This window comes from Oryza sativa, chromosome 6, assembly GCF_034140825.1.
Source record: "Oryza sativa Japonica Group chromosome 6, ASM3414082v1".
In the NCBI taxonomy this organism is placed as follows: domain Eukaryota; kingdom Viridiplantae; phylum Streptophyta; class Magnoliopsida; order Poales; family Poaceae; genus Oryza; species Oryza sativa.
The window spans coordinates 6,131,484-6,149,421 of NC_089040.1; the positions used below are offsets into that span (position 1 = coordinate 6,131,484).

Consider the following 17,938-nt stretch of genomic DNA (forward strand, 5'->3'; position numbering starts at 1 on the left):
GCCAGCTACAACACGGATTTAAAAGACATAATGTGTGTATGACAGGTAAGACCAGATATTACTAGTATAGTAAGTAACTAGTGTATGAATTAGATATTACATTGGCTATAAATGATTTGAAGCTAGTAGTGGGCTTTGCTATTAAACTTGCTCGGGGAAAAGAAGAGCTGCACGCCGGGGGGATTCCCTGTTCCGACGCGGGCCGTGTGGCTGTGGATGTGGCTCTACGTACGATGGAAACAGGGATAAGATTGTGACCGGCTTTACCGTTCTCCTCTGCATTACTCGCAAAAAGGATGGCTCGCCTATCCCCTGAATCAATGGCTAAATAAATAGAGGATTTGGGACAATATCCTACTATGTATAGAGTATGTATAAATAGCATAGAAGTATTATGTATATAAATATGTAACGTACGTACTAGTGTCCTGTATAGAGTATGTATAAGTAGCATATACTAAGTATGTAGGCTCATCGTGATTATCACCGTCGGCCGTCGCTCGACACGGCATAGTCATGACCCGTCACGCTCGAGTTTGTGTAGATTGTCACTAATCGTGCTTAAATACAACGTGACGGCAAGTACATGCACACGGTGGTGGGTGATGGACCTGGATATATAAGGCATTTTCGAGAACTAGTATATTTTTTCTAAAAGAAATGACGAAAACAAACTGTACTCCTCTGAAAATCTCGTAAAATTAATCCATGACAGTACTAAAAGACTTGAAAAAAGCTCCCGTGTGTAAAAAAACACACGGAAACTTCCCAGTCTCCGTTAGCCTGTGTTCAGATTCCTGGAGGGAACTGATCTCTCCCGCATGGAAAACAGAGCGATCAATTAATTAAGTATTAGCTAATTTTTTTCAAAAATAGATTAATTTGATATTTTTAAAGCAACTTTTATATAGAAACTTTTTTTAAAAAAAAACATACCGTTTAGCAGTTTGAAAAGTGTGCATGCCAAACACACCCTTAGTGTGAGTTCTACGATGAACCCTAAACATTTTTGCTTTTCGGGCGCAATCGAGCTACAGTGACTGATGAACCCTGAGTTCCTCTCGACACTCAAGGCTGTTGTTGGCCCGATCTTTCGGTGAGTTGTGATAACTACGATTTGGGAGAAACGTTGACGATCCGACTACAACCGTACGAGACGTTGTGTTGCGCCTTAGCGATCGATACACCTCTCCGTGGGTTGCTGATCTTGCCGGTGCAGATCAACCCTATTCCTGCAAGCAAATCGAAGAAACAAGCAAGAACAAGATAAAAAGCAATCTGATATTGCAAATAGGAATTTAATACAAATGATAAGTTGGGGTTCCGAAGAACAAGCAGACGGACGGTCTAGCCGACACGCGCGCTGCAAGCAAGTAGCAATGGCTAAACTTTAATCTAACAAAACCCGAGAAACCCTGAAGGGGTAACTAGCTATATATAGGGGTGGGAGGACGACCTAGGGGTGCCTAGGGTCGTGCTCCACCAGCTTGGGGCGCACCCCACATGGGCCCCACCTGGGCCAGACTAGCTATATATAGGGGTGGGAGGACGACCTAGGGGTGCCTAGGGTCGTGCTCCACCAGCTTGGGGCGCACCCCACATGGGCCTCACCTGGGCCGGGGTCCCAAATGAAGTTACAAGCCCATAGGCCCATTATAGGTGATGCAACACCTTGTTCCTGTGATTCTGGCCACACGAGATAGAATTCAGAGAAGAGGCTGGATCTGTTAGAAAGAGGGCTCCGAGAGCTTTCCATCAAGTACTCACGGGCCGAAAACGGAGGTCGTATGCAGATTCGGTGGCCGTTTGAAGTCAGCGGTGTAGTAGGTGGCCGAATCGGATTCCAGCACTTGGAGTACTTGATCTCGATATCTTCTTGTTCATCCATGATGTGAGCAATGGTTGCATCCGTGGTAGCCATGGTCACATCATCCTCCCCTTCTTCACGGAAAACCGTCCTCGGTTTTTCCATATGGTGCTCTTTGCGTAGTCCATTTACAACAACCTGTTTCTTCCAATCAAAACAAGGCAAACTCGAGACAATTTGGTTAGCAATAACATTTTTCTCTAGCTTGCATATTTTATCCACATGTACAGGAGGTTCTAAATCCGAGCAGATGTAAACTCTATGCACAAAATATATTCCAAGATCATTATATTCACCAAAGATGTGAAATATAACATTGGTTGGATATGGCAAATCAGACTTAGCAAATAATTTCTCCTTGAAATTATCGAGCTCACAAAAATCATCAAACTGAACATAGCCCAAAGTATTTAAAGAAGATCTCAATTCACGCTCCTCTACTTCATTAGCAATGTGAACAACATGCTTAAAATCAGTGCAGTATGAATTAACAGTAGGAATAGCATGTTCATTCACAAGTTGTGGCATGGATATAAGTGAAGCATTATCGCATAACTCTTCTTTATCACAAGGAACAGCAAACAAATCAATTTGTGACAAAGGAATCTCAGCAGTTGGTTCCACTAATGGTTGCTCTGCTATAGCATGAAAAGTGGACAAATTCAATTCATTAACAACACACTCACCTTTATTAATTTCAGCACCATTAAGTTTACCTTTGATGCCCTCTTCAGATAATGGAGGTGCCTCGACTTTGAGTGTGATCAATGGGACTGGCGGCTCTTTCATGTCTCTCTCCTCCTTTTCATGATTATGCACTTCCTGCAAATGGTTAGTAATAGAAGACAAAAACATAGCATGTTGCTTCTTCATGTCCTCCTCTATTTTACTTTCAGCATTGCAAGCAAGTTGTAACAAATGAGAAAGAGATGTATATCTTTGACAATCAAGCATGTCCTGAATTTCTTTGTTAAGCCCACATAAAAACCTCAATTCTTTAGCTTCTTCGCATTCATCTAAACCACAACGTAATAAACAAGCTTGCATATCATGATAGTATGAAGTAACAGTTCTGGTATCTTGTTTTAAACATTGCAGTTTGTTGAACAAAATGTCAGCATAATACATGGGAACATAAACATCTCTGAAATATCGTTTCAGGTCTTTCCAAGATTGTGGTATTTTGTTATGCCTACAAAGATGTTTCCAATCATTAGAAGCATGTTTAATTAAAACACTAGAGGCACACATAACCTTTTGTTTCTCCGACAAGACATGCTTTTGAAATTCACTATCAACCGCTAGCTCCCAATTAATGTAAGCACGAGGATCATAGTCTCCCTCGAAATAAGGCAGTGCAGATTTGATCTTACCTAGAACATCATCACTTACCTCATAATGGTCATATTGATCCCTCCTCATGTCTCGATGAAGATGTCGATGTTGAGCGCAGCTATCCCCAATTATCTTGCGTATCCCTGCCATTGTTAGTAGAAAACAAGAAACATACACAAAAATATGCGCGTTCCTATTAACTACTAGGTAGTGGCAGCTCAAAAATCGCACACACTCAAGCTTTTAACCAAGCTCTTACAAGATCTTACCAATGCAAGTGGAATGGTGACATACACCGACTCCACCAAGCACCCCAATGAAGGTTGGATGTATCGATGCCTTGGCAAACACTTGCGGTACAGCTGTAATCAAATATGTGGAGCTCTGGGTAGGCTTAAATATGTAGCAAAGGAATAGCAAATGCTCAAATCAGATAATGCAAAGTTGAATAATTGTTCAAAATCAAGTATCGTGCTGGTCCTAGGCTAGAACGTACTAGAGACGCGAGCCTAGACACAAACGATACCACAAGATAGCACTAGAAACAACTCATGCACAACTCTGATATATGAAGTTCAGCTCAAACAAAACAGTATTTTCTCTTTTCTTTCTTTCTTCTTTCTTCTTTTCTTTTTTTTCTTTCCTTTTCTTTTCTGTTTTTTTTTGGTGCGGCTTTTTTTTCTTTTTTTTTTGCACCTTTCTACCTTTTTTTTCACTTTTTTCTTGATTTTTTTAACAAAAACTGACTCAAGGACCTTAATGTAAGATTACAGGGACTCAAACATAAATATAAAATTTACAGGGACTCAAATGTAAAAGTCTAAACCCAAAATTAAAATTATACAAAAAAAATGGAATGCTGAATTTATGCCGGTTCCGTTTTTCCAAACAGATCTCGAAACCGACACCAAACAAAAATTCGCCAAGGTGTTTGACACAACTCGGAACCGTGGAAGAGAGGGAGGGAGTCGGACTCGGCCAAAGGGGCGAGTGGGACTCGGCCAGGAGGTGGAGTGGATGGCAGCCGAATTTGGTGTATGGGATAAAAAGGAAACTGATTTTTAACCAATCCAATCTACTATATCTTTCCAAAACAATCTTGACTACTTCCAAAATCAGATATGGTAATTCACCTTCCTCCTCTCGTGCACGACACAGGCACGGCCAGAACAAACACACACAAGGATCGGCAAACTCTAGATGCAACTCAAGAACTCTAAAACTAACCGACAGAAACTTCTGAAAACTACAAAAATAGAACCGTGGCAGCGAGCCGATTCCGTTTTCGTAGGTCCCGACAACAACAGAGACATGGTGGCAGCGACGACTGTGCTACAAAACGTGACCAGAACTCGAAACTCTAAACGAACTAGACGCTAAGACCAGCAACACGACGTGACGATGCAACACAAAATTCAATAAAGCAAAAACTGAAAAGAACAATGCAATGGCACAATATGGCTAGGTAAATGATACGAATTTTTTTGTATGGCTATTTTCTGGTTATAGGAAGATAAAAACTCACCGAGCAACGAAAGCTCTGATACCACCTGATGAACCCTGAGTTCCTCTCGACACTCAAGGCTGTTGTTGGCCCGATCTTTCGGTGAGTTGTGATAACTACGATTTGGGAGAAACGTTGACGATCCGACTACAACCGTACGAGACGTTGTGTTGCGCCTTAGCGATCGATACACCTCTCCGTGGGTTGCTGATCTTGCCGGTGCAGATCAACCCTATTCCTACAAGCAAATCGAAGAAACAAGCAAGAACAAGATAAAAAGCAATCTGATATTGTAAATAGGAATTTAATACAAATGATAAGTTGGGGTTCCGAAGAACAAGCAGACGGACGGTCTAGCCGACACGCGCGCTGCAAGCAAGTAGCAATGGCTAAACTTTAATCTAACAAAACCCGAGAAACCCTGAAGGGGTAACTAGCTATATATAGGGGTGGGAGGACGACCTAGGGGTGCCTAGGGTCGTGCTCCACCAGCTTGGGGCGCACCCCACATGGGCCCCACCTGGGCCGGACTAGCTATATATAGGGGTGGGAGGACGACCTAGGGGTGCCTAGGGTCGTGCTCCACCAGCTTGGGGCGCACCCCACATGGGCCCCACCTGGGCCGGGGTCCCAAATGAAGTTACAAGCCCATAGGCCCATTATAGGTGATGCAACACCTTGTTCCTGTGATTCTGGCCACACGAGATAGAATTCAGAGAAGAGGCTGGATCTGTTAGAAAGAGGGCTCCGAGAGCTTTCCATCAAGTACTCACGGGCCGAAAACGGAGGTCGTATGCAGATTCGGTGGCCGTTTGAAGTCAGCAGTGTAGTAGGTGGCCGAATCGGATTCCAGCACTTGGAGTACTTGATCTCGATATCTTCTTGTTCATCCATGATGTGAGCAATGGTTGCATCCGTGGTAGCCATGGTCACATCAGTGACCAAACACCCATGTCAATGTACTGTCACGAGCAGGGACAATGAAGGAATCTGGTCCATTTATTAGGGAAATCGACTGGCAAGATGCCCGCCGTCCTCGTCGTACATCCGCTGTGTCCCGGTCCGATGAACAGTATGCCCTGGGCCTCCTTGGCCTACCGGACAATAACCATCCAGCCAACACCCAACGGGCAACAGGTCGCCTTAAAATCTTTTCGTTTTCAGCGTGGCTCCTCCTACGTCGATCATTCACGTCGTTTTACGGTAGGATATCGAGCGATTTCATTCTCTTTTTAAGAAATATATATAACAACTTATCATTTTATTTGGTCTGCCAAAGGAATGTACAATAATTCATTTTTTGAATTTAGCTGAATCTACTATTATGTTAATCGTAATAATTTTTAGCTATAAATTTAAACACGTGTTTATTACTCCATCCGTCTTATTTTAAGTGCAGCCATGGTTTTCTGCGCCCAACTTTATCTGTCCATCTTATTTAAAAAGATTTAAAAGCATAAGTCACGAGTAAAGTACTATTCATGTTTTATCATCTTATAACAACAAAAATACTAATTACAAATTTTTTTAAATAAGATAAACGATCAAATTTGGACATGAAAACTTATGGTTGCACTTATAATGGGACTAAATAGAGTACCAGACATATGACTATGTTTTTGGACGGGAGTACTGGGCTACTACGAGGAGACACGCATGATAGCGAGCGAGAGACCAATGGATTTTGCAGATGCATCCACCGATCGATGCGGTTGGGCGAAGCCTGGCCGTGTGTTTGGGGGCAACTTTTTATTGTGAGAGCTGCGGCTAGCGGCAGGGGAGGCTGCTGATTGGGCGTCTGAGGCGTAATCATATGCAGTGTTTAGAGTACTACAGCTACTGTAGAGGATCGTACAGTGTCTTTTATGGAATTCACGCACTGATGCCACTGTTGATCAGCAATGATCGACACACCCTATGATGGCGAAAGGTCATTGGCAGTGACAAATCTCAAAATTATCGGACTTTCTGAGGTGAGCACAGTGATGCTGATGCTCCTCCGTTTCACAGTATTCATAAATATAAGTTTTTTTTCTAATAAAAGTTTTAGGGGAGATTAAGTTTGGTGCCCTTAAAAAAAGTCTATTTTATTGAGAAAGATGATGGGTTAGGAATACAATACTATATATATATATATATATATATATATATATATATATATATATATATATATATATATATATATATATATATATATATATATATATATATATATATAGGACACTCATATGGGGCACCATGGTGCCCGGGCACCATGGTATCAAATGCACAAAATCACTCAAATTTTTCAAAATTTTCAAATTGTGAGTATATACCTAGTTATAATAATTCGATTCATACCTATACCTATCAACAAAACAACTCAAATTTAACTTTATTTCACAATCCATGATTACATACCTAACTAATTATATGTATGGATGCTATATACCTAGAATTAAAATCTAACAAAAACAAGTTCAAATTCAGTTCAAACTTGCTTTGAACTAGTTAGTAAAGTGGTTAATGTTAATACCTAAGTAATTGAAAAAGATTCATACTCATTTGAATTGGGTATATACTCAATTTCAACAATGGTGCCCGGGCACCATGGAGCACCAAACAAATTTACTATATATATATATATATATATATATATATATCAAAAATGCTCGTGTATTGCAACGGGTAAAAACAATTTACCTATTCCAATTATAATGACTTTTACTGTTAGTAGATCATAGCATGATCAAATTAAAATGGTATAGATTGACTGAATATGGTGGTTCTGCATGGGGAAGCGACGCGGATGAGAAAACACGCGTCCTAAGCACACCCAGCTGCGTTCTTGTGCATGCCCCACGCTTTATCGAGTCGGACTCGGGCGGCGGCGTTCTCATGCACGTGCGACACATCGCTTTATCGAGTTGTACTTAGACAACGCTTTGCCTCGATATACCAGTAAAGCACTTGATGTAGCCCTCTCTGCTCAAGCCATATTCTACCCTGATGCGGGCATGGAATCCTCCCACTGTGTTCCCAAAAGATGTACAATTTTTTCCCAATTAGACCCTTGATGAGCATGTCGGAATTTGCAATGACACACGAGAAGCTAAGGCAACACAGGAGCGATGGAATGTGGACCTATGAACGAGATTGGGGATGGAGATTGACAAGTTAAAAACATGCCAAATAGAGTAAAGTTTCCTAACAAAACAACAACTACATTGCTCTGCTGGCTAGATGAGCGCAGCACGCATCATGTACCCTGGGAGACCTGAGTTTGAATCCCACACACACATGCATGTTTCCCTGATTTTTGCATAATATATACGCATATGACGTGTCCGGGTCGGTCCATCTGTCTGATCCGGGTTTTTGTATGGAATCATCTTCAAATTTTAGACGGACGTAAATTAAAGTGTGTATGGAATCATCTTCAATTTTTATATTTTTATAATAGGTAAAGATTGGTAGACGGAAGAAGTGTATTTGCTTTTGGTTGAGTTTTATTTTCCGGCTACCATTTTATAAATAAATATAAAAATATTTTAAAATATACCATATTATTAAAGCATAAGCATAAATATACAAATCTTGTTCATCATGGTTAAAATGATTTATTCAATATGTAAAATAACTTCTAACTATAAATTTTAACATAGATGTTTAAGATCCATAGCTAGAAGTTATTTTTCCTTTAAGGATGAAAGGAGTACATCATATTAGCGGTCACATATATTTATCCTTAGAGTAGTTGCCAATCAAAATTGCCAAATCTTATGAAAGGATGGGAGTACCTCATTTAAGTACCTCATCTGTTCTTATTTAAGTTGACACCTCGATTAGCCACATAATTAAAACTAGAGAATAATATTGTAAGTCGATATGACATTGGATATATTGTCCTATTTGTGCGGTGTTGTTGGGGTAGCATTTGGTGGGCGAGTTATGGGGCAGCATAGGATTTTATATTCTTGGTATATCATGAAAACAAACAGGGTGGAGTTTGTGGAAGTAGCTACTGCCTTCATTTTTTTTAGAAAAAAACTTTTTAGAATAAATCTGGATAATCGTTTGTTCTGCAGATTCTAGTTAGAAAACAAATGGGACTAATATCAACTTCAAATATAATTGATATATGATTATATTTTTGGAAAGTAGCAGTAATATAAGTACTGCAATCGCGAAGTGATTGCAAATCATCCGATTATATTTTATTGCAGTGGAACCAACCTACCAGGTTCAAGTTCTAAACTTGACACGTATGCTCGTATTTACGCATAGTTATTTTTTTAGTGGTAGATGATATACTCTTTGACATAGATATGTTTGTGGTGACTTAGTCAATCTCAAAATATATCGATCTAGTCTTTCGGAGGTGCTCGTATAGAGTGTGCATATGTGCATTCATATAAGTATATAAGTGTGTGCGTGTTATAAGCGCCTATATTTTGTAATGTGTTTCTCAACAAAATATGCCTACTAGTACAGTTGGTAGAAATCTAGCATGCGCCGGTGCCTGGCTTGCTCTCAAGTCCAGCTCCCCTCAAGGCCTCGGTTGCTCATCACTTCCCCAAAATTAAATTAGTCATGAATAATATTGTATGTTATTTTTCTTCTTAGTTAATGTCATTCTACCAAACTATTCTTGGTATCCCATATTTTTTACCAACTTGACAAGTAGGTACTCCTACCAATTAGGACGAGACCATCCAAATAAAGCAATCTGGCCCAATGATTTAATTAGCCAACAGGTGCATATAATTCAAGTCAAATTTGTTAGTATGCAGGTCTTAGCAAAATCCGAGTAACTATAGAAAGTTACTACTTGCTACTAACTTTAGATTACTAATAATATAATGCGTATATAAAAGTTTTACTCCTCTGTCGTTGCCTCAACAAGGTCAAAGCAAGATGAATGGAGAGAACATGAGGAGAATATCCTTTTCTATCCATGTGAAAGTAAATTCATTATCTTCAGCCAGACAAATACGATATATTTAAGAGATCTTTTACAATTCTTGACGTGCATCTTTAGTTGCTGGTAATTTCGTATTACTAAACACCAAACAAAATCCAATAGTTCAATCAATAGAGCCATGATGGGAACGACTCAAAGAAGAGTGGAGAAATGGAAGGTCATCGGCAAGCTCAAATGTAGCCGGCGAGCTTGGGAGGAAGGGTGGCATGGGAGGCAGAGGTTGCTAATGACAAGGATCTAATTTCGCCGACTTCTTCATCGCCACCTTGCTCAACAGTCAACACCAAAGACGCCTCGTATCTCACATGAAAAGGCAGATTACCCTTCTACCTCACTTCCTTGAGCCGATACCATCTTATAGTTAATTAAGCTAATACCACCCAGTACTAATAGTTTGACACGGCACAATAAATGGTCAGAATTTGGTACTCAGATGATAAAGAAACTCTCCAAATTCAAATTAAGCATGCAAGAAAGCTAAAACATATAATTATTTATAGACAACAACAATATGCATTAATCTACATATCACAAACTCTTTTGTTAGCAATCTATGATGTATTACAAACAATTTGTACAAAAAGTGTTTCACCATAAATTCGTGAAAAGTGGATCAGCAGCCCATCTTATACAATTTCTGTTACTAGAACTATGATAAGTTCATCATTGATGATTTAAAAAAAAGCCATATATATGATTCCAGTTGGTTACACTACACACATTGCAGTGAAACCTGCCTAGCTAGTTCAAACCCTAAACTTACGATAGGTGCTCGTATGATCGTCTCTTTTTCTAGGATTTACTCTCAGAAGAGATAGTAACCGCTACGTTGAATGCAGGAAAAATATGAGTAGCCGTGCTACAGGAAGGTTAGTCCTCTCTTTAGACATGTGCTAGGATGCACCCACGAAGGTAGGCGGGCAGGCGCGACTGTGGTGTACTCCCTCTGTCCCAAAAAACCAATTTCTCCTATGTATCTAGATATAAGTATGTCTAAAATCTAAATACATAGCTAGAAGTTGGTTTTATTTACAGAGAGTATAGTTGGATGTGTGAAATTTTACACAAATTTTGGCAATTTGACCTTTTGCCAAAACTAATTTTATAAATGAACCGTGGCCAAAACTTATTTCAAAAATGACCCATTTGTTCAGCGCCAAATCGTATGGTGCTGAAATTAGATACCTCAGCGCCAAATAACACGGCGCTGAATGCACGTTCGCACGCCGACTTAGCCTCCCATCCACGGTGGCACGACATTCAGCGCCAGTTGACGTGGCGCTGAGGTGTCTAATTAAGTTCAGCGCCATACGATTTGGCGCTGAACAAATGGGTCATTTCTGAAATAAGTTTTCGCCGCGATTCATTTGTAAAATTAGTTTTTGCAAAGGGTCAAATTGTCAAAATTTGTGGAATTTTTATTAGGCAAAAAAACATTTAGGATGAGTTGTATCAGATACGCTATTTTGTTAGAGAATCTCCAACAGACTACCCAAATTAGGCTCTCCAAACACCCATATAACCAACTCTCCATTAATTTAGCAAGTCAAACTCATCACAAATTTTAACAATTTGACCATTTGCAAAAACTAATTTTACAAATGAACCGTGACCAAAACTTATTTCAGAAATGACCCTTTTGTTCAGCACCAAATCGTATGGCGCTGAACTTAGGCACCTCAGCGCCACGTCAACTGGCGCTGAATGCCGTGCCACCGTGGATATATGGGAGGCTGAGTTGGTGTGCCAACGTGCATTCAACGTCGTGCTATTTGGTGTTGAGGTGTCTAAGTTCAGCGCCATACGATTTGGTGCTGAACAAAAGGGTCATTTTTTAAATAAGTTTTGGCCACGGTTCATTTGTAAAATTAGTTTTGGTAAAGGGTTAAATTGTCAAAATTTGTGTCAAACTCGTTGCTCACTCCAACAGACTCTCCATCTACCCTCTATTCTGAATCTATGACAGTGGGACCCGATGTCAGCCTCTACTACCCGTTCTTCCTCATCTTTTCTTCCCCTCTTTCCCAAGCCATGTGTGGCAACGGTGATGGCAGACAGTGGATCCGAGGCAATAACGAAGCCCTCCCTCGCCGGCCCCTATGCTGCCTCGTCTCCTATCACATTGGCGCCACCGCTCCCTTCTCCCACCTTGACGCCGCCGCCGCTCGCCCCTTCTTCTCTCTCTCCGGCGCTCGAGAGCAGGTGGCAAGTGGGAGGCCACGGCGATGCTCAGGGCAATTCTTCGGCGATGGCAGCCATGCTTGCGGGGGGATTTCACGGTGGCAGAAATCAGCGATGGAGGTGACGACAGAGGAAATCGGTGATGCAGGCTGGTGGCAGCTCTTGGTTGGTGCCTATCACCGGCACTCCTTGGCGCTCCACGGCTCACCACAACTAGGCGGATTGTGGCGGCGCTCCTCTGCTCAACAAAAGGCGGCACGATAGCAGACGACGGAGCGGCGGAGGGCCGCCGGCGACGGCGTGTTCCATGGGGCGTGCTCGATCTGGGGAGGGGAGGGAGAGAGAATACAATAGAGGGGAAATGGCAAAATATGTAGGACCCATGCGTGGGGCCCACGATTGGCAAGGCAATTTTGGCTGGCATTTGACCAACGTGAGGAGTTGGCTGGCCATCGGTTAGCAAGTATGTTGTAGTGTGTTTTCTGTTTAAAATTACTAAAATTTAACTTGTAGAGTGAGATAGCTACTCTGTTGGAGATGCTCTTCTACCGTTGTGCTGACGTCCAACGTTATATTGAAACAATTCTAAACAATAATCATCATACCGGACGGGGCAACAAGCAAGCTGTCTTTTACGTTCCATACCCATGCTACATTTCTAGTACTCCCTCTGTCCAAAAAAAAGTCAAACCCTAGATTTCCGTGTCCAACTTTAACGGTCCGTCTTATATGAAATTTTTTTATAATTCGTATTTTCATTGTTGTTAGATAATAAAACATGATTAATATTTTATGCGTGACTTGTCTTTTTAATTTTTTTTATAATTTTTTCAAATAAGACGGACGGTCAAACATTGGGCACGGAAATCAGGGTTTGTCTTTTTTTTTTTAAGGACGGAGGAGTAAGGAATTTTTAAGGACGGAGGGAGTAATCCTTACGCGTCTGACTGTAGCACATGATGGTTTCAGTCGTAGCGTGTCCTCTATTTTTTGTCCACCTACAATTACAAGTACTCCGTAGGTTTGGCATCAAATTTGGAACGGCAGCAGTAGGCAACAGGACAACCAGTCACCGGCGAGTACGATTGCCAACCAGGATTCAACGATAGAGTACAAAGTACACACTGACCCCTTCTTGTGGTGCATGGTGTACGATGTCTCCTTTTAACGTATATAGTAGGAGTAGTAAAATATCACTTCACATTAGCACAGTAGAAACAGGCCTGACAAACAGCCAGTACCACCTAATCAGATTTATGCTCCCTTGAATTTATCCTTCAAAATAACCATTACGACTGAAACCACAACTTATATTTAACTTCCGAGCTGTGGAACTGAAAGAATCTAATCATCAACTTACAACACAGGTAATTGTGGTGTTAGTCAAATTTAACTTATCAATGCAACCTCTCTCATTGGAATCTAGGCCTTTTTGCAGGGCCTTGATCAATGATAGGATCAACCTGGGGAGGCAGTGCCTCTGAGGCCAACAGATCATCTGATGCTTTCTCTTGTTCTGATGGTACATAGCCCTCTGGAAAAGGTGGAGGGGGAGGAGCAGGTTGCAGCTGCAGAGGAGTTCGAAGGTAATCAACAAATGGTGGACAAAACAGGCCAAATGAGATTACAAATACTATTATTATGTGTGAGCGTTAGAAGGATTAGCATGTGGTCAGAAAAAATCCGCAAGATGTTACTCCAGGATGAATCAGACACAATTTTGTTTTTTGTCCACAGATAATAAAACATACTGGAGTTATAAGGCAACTAAACAAAGCAAGTTTTTCTATCGTTATCGGATGATCATGGCACAAAAACTTTAATATTACCTTCCTTTGCAACGACATTAGGATATGGTCGACCCGCTTCAACTCCTTCAAATCAATTGCTTCCTTCTGCGTCTTTGATTCAGAAGCTGCTGTGTCAGGCTCTGTTTCCACTGTAAAGCAGGAAAACAGATATTTCAGATTCAAGTGAAACTAATTTCTCTTTTTGTTTGAGAGAATCATGAGAAAGAAACAACATATAACATAAACGAAGACACCATGTGGTTTGAGAATTACAGTACCAAAATATCTCATGCCGGATCTTGAATGGCCAAGGAGAACTCACAATATTGACAATTATTAATGTGTCAAGATCAGGAATGATCATTTCTGAAAGCATGAAATCCTATTTCACATTTCAGTTTTTGAATTCCAAGCTTCAGGCTATTCAAACACTAGTGGGCACAACTCTCTGTTTTAGTCATTTGGCATCAATAGTACTTTCAAGGAATCTCTGCAACAACCAATGAATAGACAGTGTCGATTTGCCCCCTGCCCCCCACACACACAGAAATGTCACCATAAATTTGCACTGAACAATAGTTGATACACAAAATAGCAAACAATCACATCTTGTCATTTCTGACCCACAAAGCAGCAACAAGTTACTCACAATGGTGCACGGCGGTGTTCAAAATTCAGAGCAATTTGCACATATAACATAATGGTCAACAGAAACCCAAACTGCATACAGAATACTCCCTCCGTTTCATATTATAAAACTTTCTAGCATTGCCCATATTCATATAGATGTTAATGAATCTAGACACATATATATGCCTAGATTCATTAACATTTATATGAATATGGGCAACGCTAGAAAGTCTTACATTGTGAAACGGAGGAAGTAACTAACTATAAATGATCCCAAAAAAAAAGTAGTAACAGGAAATTGTTAAGAATATCAGGCAAATGGATCTGAGAACAGAGATAAAATTTAAATTCTCTTACAAACCAATACTGTCTCATAATTGTACAGTTTTGTATCATTGAGCATTGTGATCTGGCTCTAAAAATCACAAAAGGTCTACATCTAAACCACAAAACTCTCTATTTAACCAAAACAAAACTATGGACAAAAATCACAAAAGGTCTACATCTAAACCACAAAACTCTCTATTTAACCAAAACAAAACTATGGACACAATTTTATACATTTCATCTTCATTTTGGCCCTGTGCTGTCAAACAAGAGTTGCTGCTATTATCAGGTTGACAAAACAACAACCATGAAGATAGATAGGGGCATGATGAATCCACCCATTTGAACAGAAATCTGGAAGCACGGTGCGCATGAGTTTTAAAGTTCTAAAACCAAGAAACCAGGTATTAACAAATAGCAAAATTTGGGGAAGAAGCTAATTGTGAATTATGGCAAACAAGGATGAAAGTAAATCCAACAGGGATGTAAAGAACAGGGGTACGTTTTAGATTTACCATCGTTTATTAGAGGGATTTGCTGGAAGTGCCAATTTTTAAATGAAATGATTTGTAAAATTGAAACTTCAGCCTTGGAGGTATTCCCAGAATTGTATATGGTATACCTATTTTGAACCTAACAACAAATTAATGGCGCATTATCATGACCAATAATGCTACTAACTATTCATAGTTACGCTTTTTCTAATTTGAGAGGAACATAAAACATAAGATCAGCTAAATGACGTGCAAGAACATTTCCCTGTCGATGCAACAAAAGTTTGATCTAAGTGCCAGTGAAGAGGTCAAGTTAGCAATCATAAATTGCGCACAAGGAATGCTCCAAATGTGTGAAACAAGAAAGAACAAAAGAGAGCATGGGACGTGAGTACCATACCATGCCCAATTTTCTCCAACTTTGAACATGCCGTAGTAAAAGCTTTTGAGATGTGATGCATAGCCCTACTCTGCAATGTCGCAAGAAAGTTAAACAAGTCAATCCAAAAATCTGCATCTAGCTTGGTAAAATCCACAGATTGGTTGCAACGCTCAACTCCCCCCAATTGCACGATTTAAGCAAAAGGAGGAGGAGGGCTTACGATGCGGGACGCGAAGACGCTGCAGAGCTGGGGCGCCTGGTAGATGGAGCCATCGAGGATGTAGTAGGCGAGCATGGCGTTGGACTTCTCGGGGCTCTCCCGCCTCTGCTTCCGGATCACGAACAGGTGCGGCTCCATCACGTCGCTGAGCACGTACTCCATCCCCGTCATCTTCCTGCGACCACCACCACCACCAGTGAGCGGAAGAAGAACCATCTAAAACCTCCCAACTCCGGCGAGCTGGCGAGAAGTAGGGGGGGATTGGGGATTTGGGGGGGGGGGGGGGGGGTGGCGAGGGTTTTACGTGAGGTGGGACATGTCGAGGGGGTGGATTTGGCGCGAGCGGAGGGACTCGTTGTTGCAGGTGAGGTCGTAGAAGGGGGAGAGCGCGAAGTAGTCGAAGACGAGGTTGCGGTCGAGCGGGTAGGTGTTGAGCCAGAGCTGGTCGCGGAAGCAGATCCCGGTCATGTCCGTGCCCGGCGGGGGCGGGAGCGCCGCCGCGCCATCGGGCCCGGCGGCCCCCGGCGGCGGCGGCGGCTGCGCCGGTGGGGGAAGAGGCGTCCCCGACATTCGCGGCGGGTCAGGAACGCGGTGTCTAGCAGCCGCGTGCGCCGAATCGGAACGGGAGGGTGGCGTGGGTGGGTGGATGGATGGATAGATGCAGGCGCCGCCTGCGCCGGCGAGACGAGGAGGCAAGCTGCCGAAGCGGCGGCGGCGGAGGCCGTGATAGGCGACTAGCTTTTGCGATGTGTTTGCTCGTTATTAACACAGTTTCGAAGTGATTAGAGGCTGGCGATTTGGCATCAAAGCCCGTAATTTCGCGAAGACAAGCTTGAATAATTTCATTTTGGCAAAATTGGTCATATAATATTGGAAGTTCAACTTTTTTTATAGCACCAAAATATACCGTTCAGTTTAGTAGCACCTAAAGTTCACCTCGTTTCCTTTTCTAACTCTTCCGTCAATTCTAGATCATTTTCTATCTTAATCGCTATTGACCCAGCTACTTACACGATATAACGTTTCTACCCCTCACAAGTAAAAGTAGAATACATGACAATGAGAGGTAGAAACATCATATCGTGTGCGTGGCTAAGTCAATAGCTATCAAGGCGGACGGAAAAACAATCGAGAATTAACGAAAGTGTTAAAAATAGGAACGAAGTGAATTTAGGGTGCTATTAAAGTGAATTGGTATCTTTTGTTGCTATAAAACAAAAAACGTGAACTTTCAATGTTATGTAACCAATTTTGCCTTTAATTTTTACGCTAACTAGTCAAAAGAAAAAAGAAATAAGTTAGTACTTTTACTTCCTCCGTCTACAAAAGTTGGTTTTTTATTAAATGAGGGGCATAATATAAGTTACAGATGTGTTGAGACTTGAAACAAGTGCGTCTTTTTTTTTTGAGTAAATTGCAGTTTAGGCCATATATTTTGACCTTTGTTGCGGGTTGGACTAGGTCTTAGCCAAGGTTTTCACTTTAGACCACATAATATTGCCATTTGTTTCACCTAACACCACCCTCTCCTCTTCCTCCAAATCAAACAGCCCATCACTGATGCCATCTGATCACTCTCGAGCATAGGACAATATCAGTGGCATTGGTGTACCACGCTTGAGCTAAAAGACATCAGCCTCAACTCAATGAAGCAAAGAAAGAGGAGAATTAGGAAACACCAGTCCAATATGAAACTTGTGCAAAAATACCTACTTCCTCCGTTCCACAATGTAAGTCATTCTAGCATTTTCCACATTCATATTAATGTTAATGAATCTAAACACATATATCTATCTATATTCATTAACATCAACATGAATGTGGGAAATGCTAGAATGACTTACATTGTGAAATGGAGGGAGTAGTTCAAAGTGACAATATTAGTTTACCCCTAGTCCAACTTGCAACTCTAGTAATAAGATGTGGCCCAATATGTAATTCACTCTTTTTTTTTCAGTTTCAGTTGATCATAATTCAAACAAACTGCATAATTCATAATTCAAAAAAAAACTGCATAATTCAAACTTCAATTTCTAAGAAGGATTTAGTAACACCTCTATATTGGGTCTGTTCGGTCGGAGGGGGGTTGTAGCGTTGCTATAGCTGCAGTGTCAGCTAAGACAAGACACAGACCACCTTTGCCGGTTTGCAACTGCAACCATATAACTGCAAAAAAAGAAAAGAAAAAAGAAAAAAAAAAGAACAGGCCCACTAAAAATATGACTTTATTTGGTTTTTAGTGTGC

At 41.1% G+C, this 17,938-nt stretch overlaps 1 protein-coding gene across 1 annotated transcript; it reads right to left on the bottom strand.

The window, feature by feature from the left end:
* Nucleotides 1-13,062: 13,062 nt before the first annotated feature.
* LOC4340496 (mediator of RNA polymerase II transcription subunit 6) lies at nucleotides 13,063-16,425 on the bottom strand. Its single transcript, XM_015785806.2, has 5 exons — nucleotides 15,998-16,425; nucleotides 15,694-15,868; nucleotides 15,492-15,561; nucleotides 13,680-13,789; nucleotides 13,063-13,418 (listed from the first exon to the last, which is right to left on the bottom strand). The coding sequence occupies exons 1-5, from the start codon at nucleotides 16,261-16,263 to the stop codon at nucleotides 13,263-13,265; spliced, it is 777 nt and encodes a 258-aa protein (XP_015641292.1). The 5' UTR covers nucleotides 16,264-16,425; the 3' UTR covers nucleotides 13,063-13,262.
* Between the last annotated feature and the right edge of the window lie 1,513 nt (nucleotides 16,426-17,938).

Excerpts from the sequence above, each read along its gene's own strand:
- LOC4340496 (XM_015785806.2), bottom strand. The coding sequence starts at position 16,263 with ATGTCGGGGACGCCTCTTCCCCCACCGGCGCAGCCGCCGCCGCCGCCG. Across the intron at positions 15,869-15,997 it reads CTCGACATGTCCCACCTCAC|GAAGATGACGGGGATGGAGT; the intron begins GTAAAACCCTCG and ends TGGTGGTCGCAG. Across the intron at positions 13,419-13,679 it reads TAATGTCGTTGCAAAGGAAG|CTGCAACCTGCTCCTCCCCC; the intron begins GTAATATTAAAG and ends ACTCCTCTGCAG.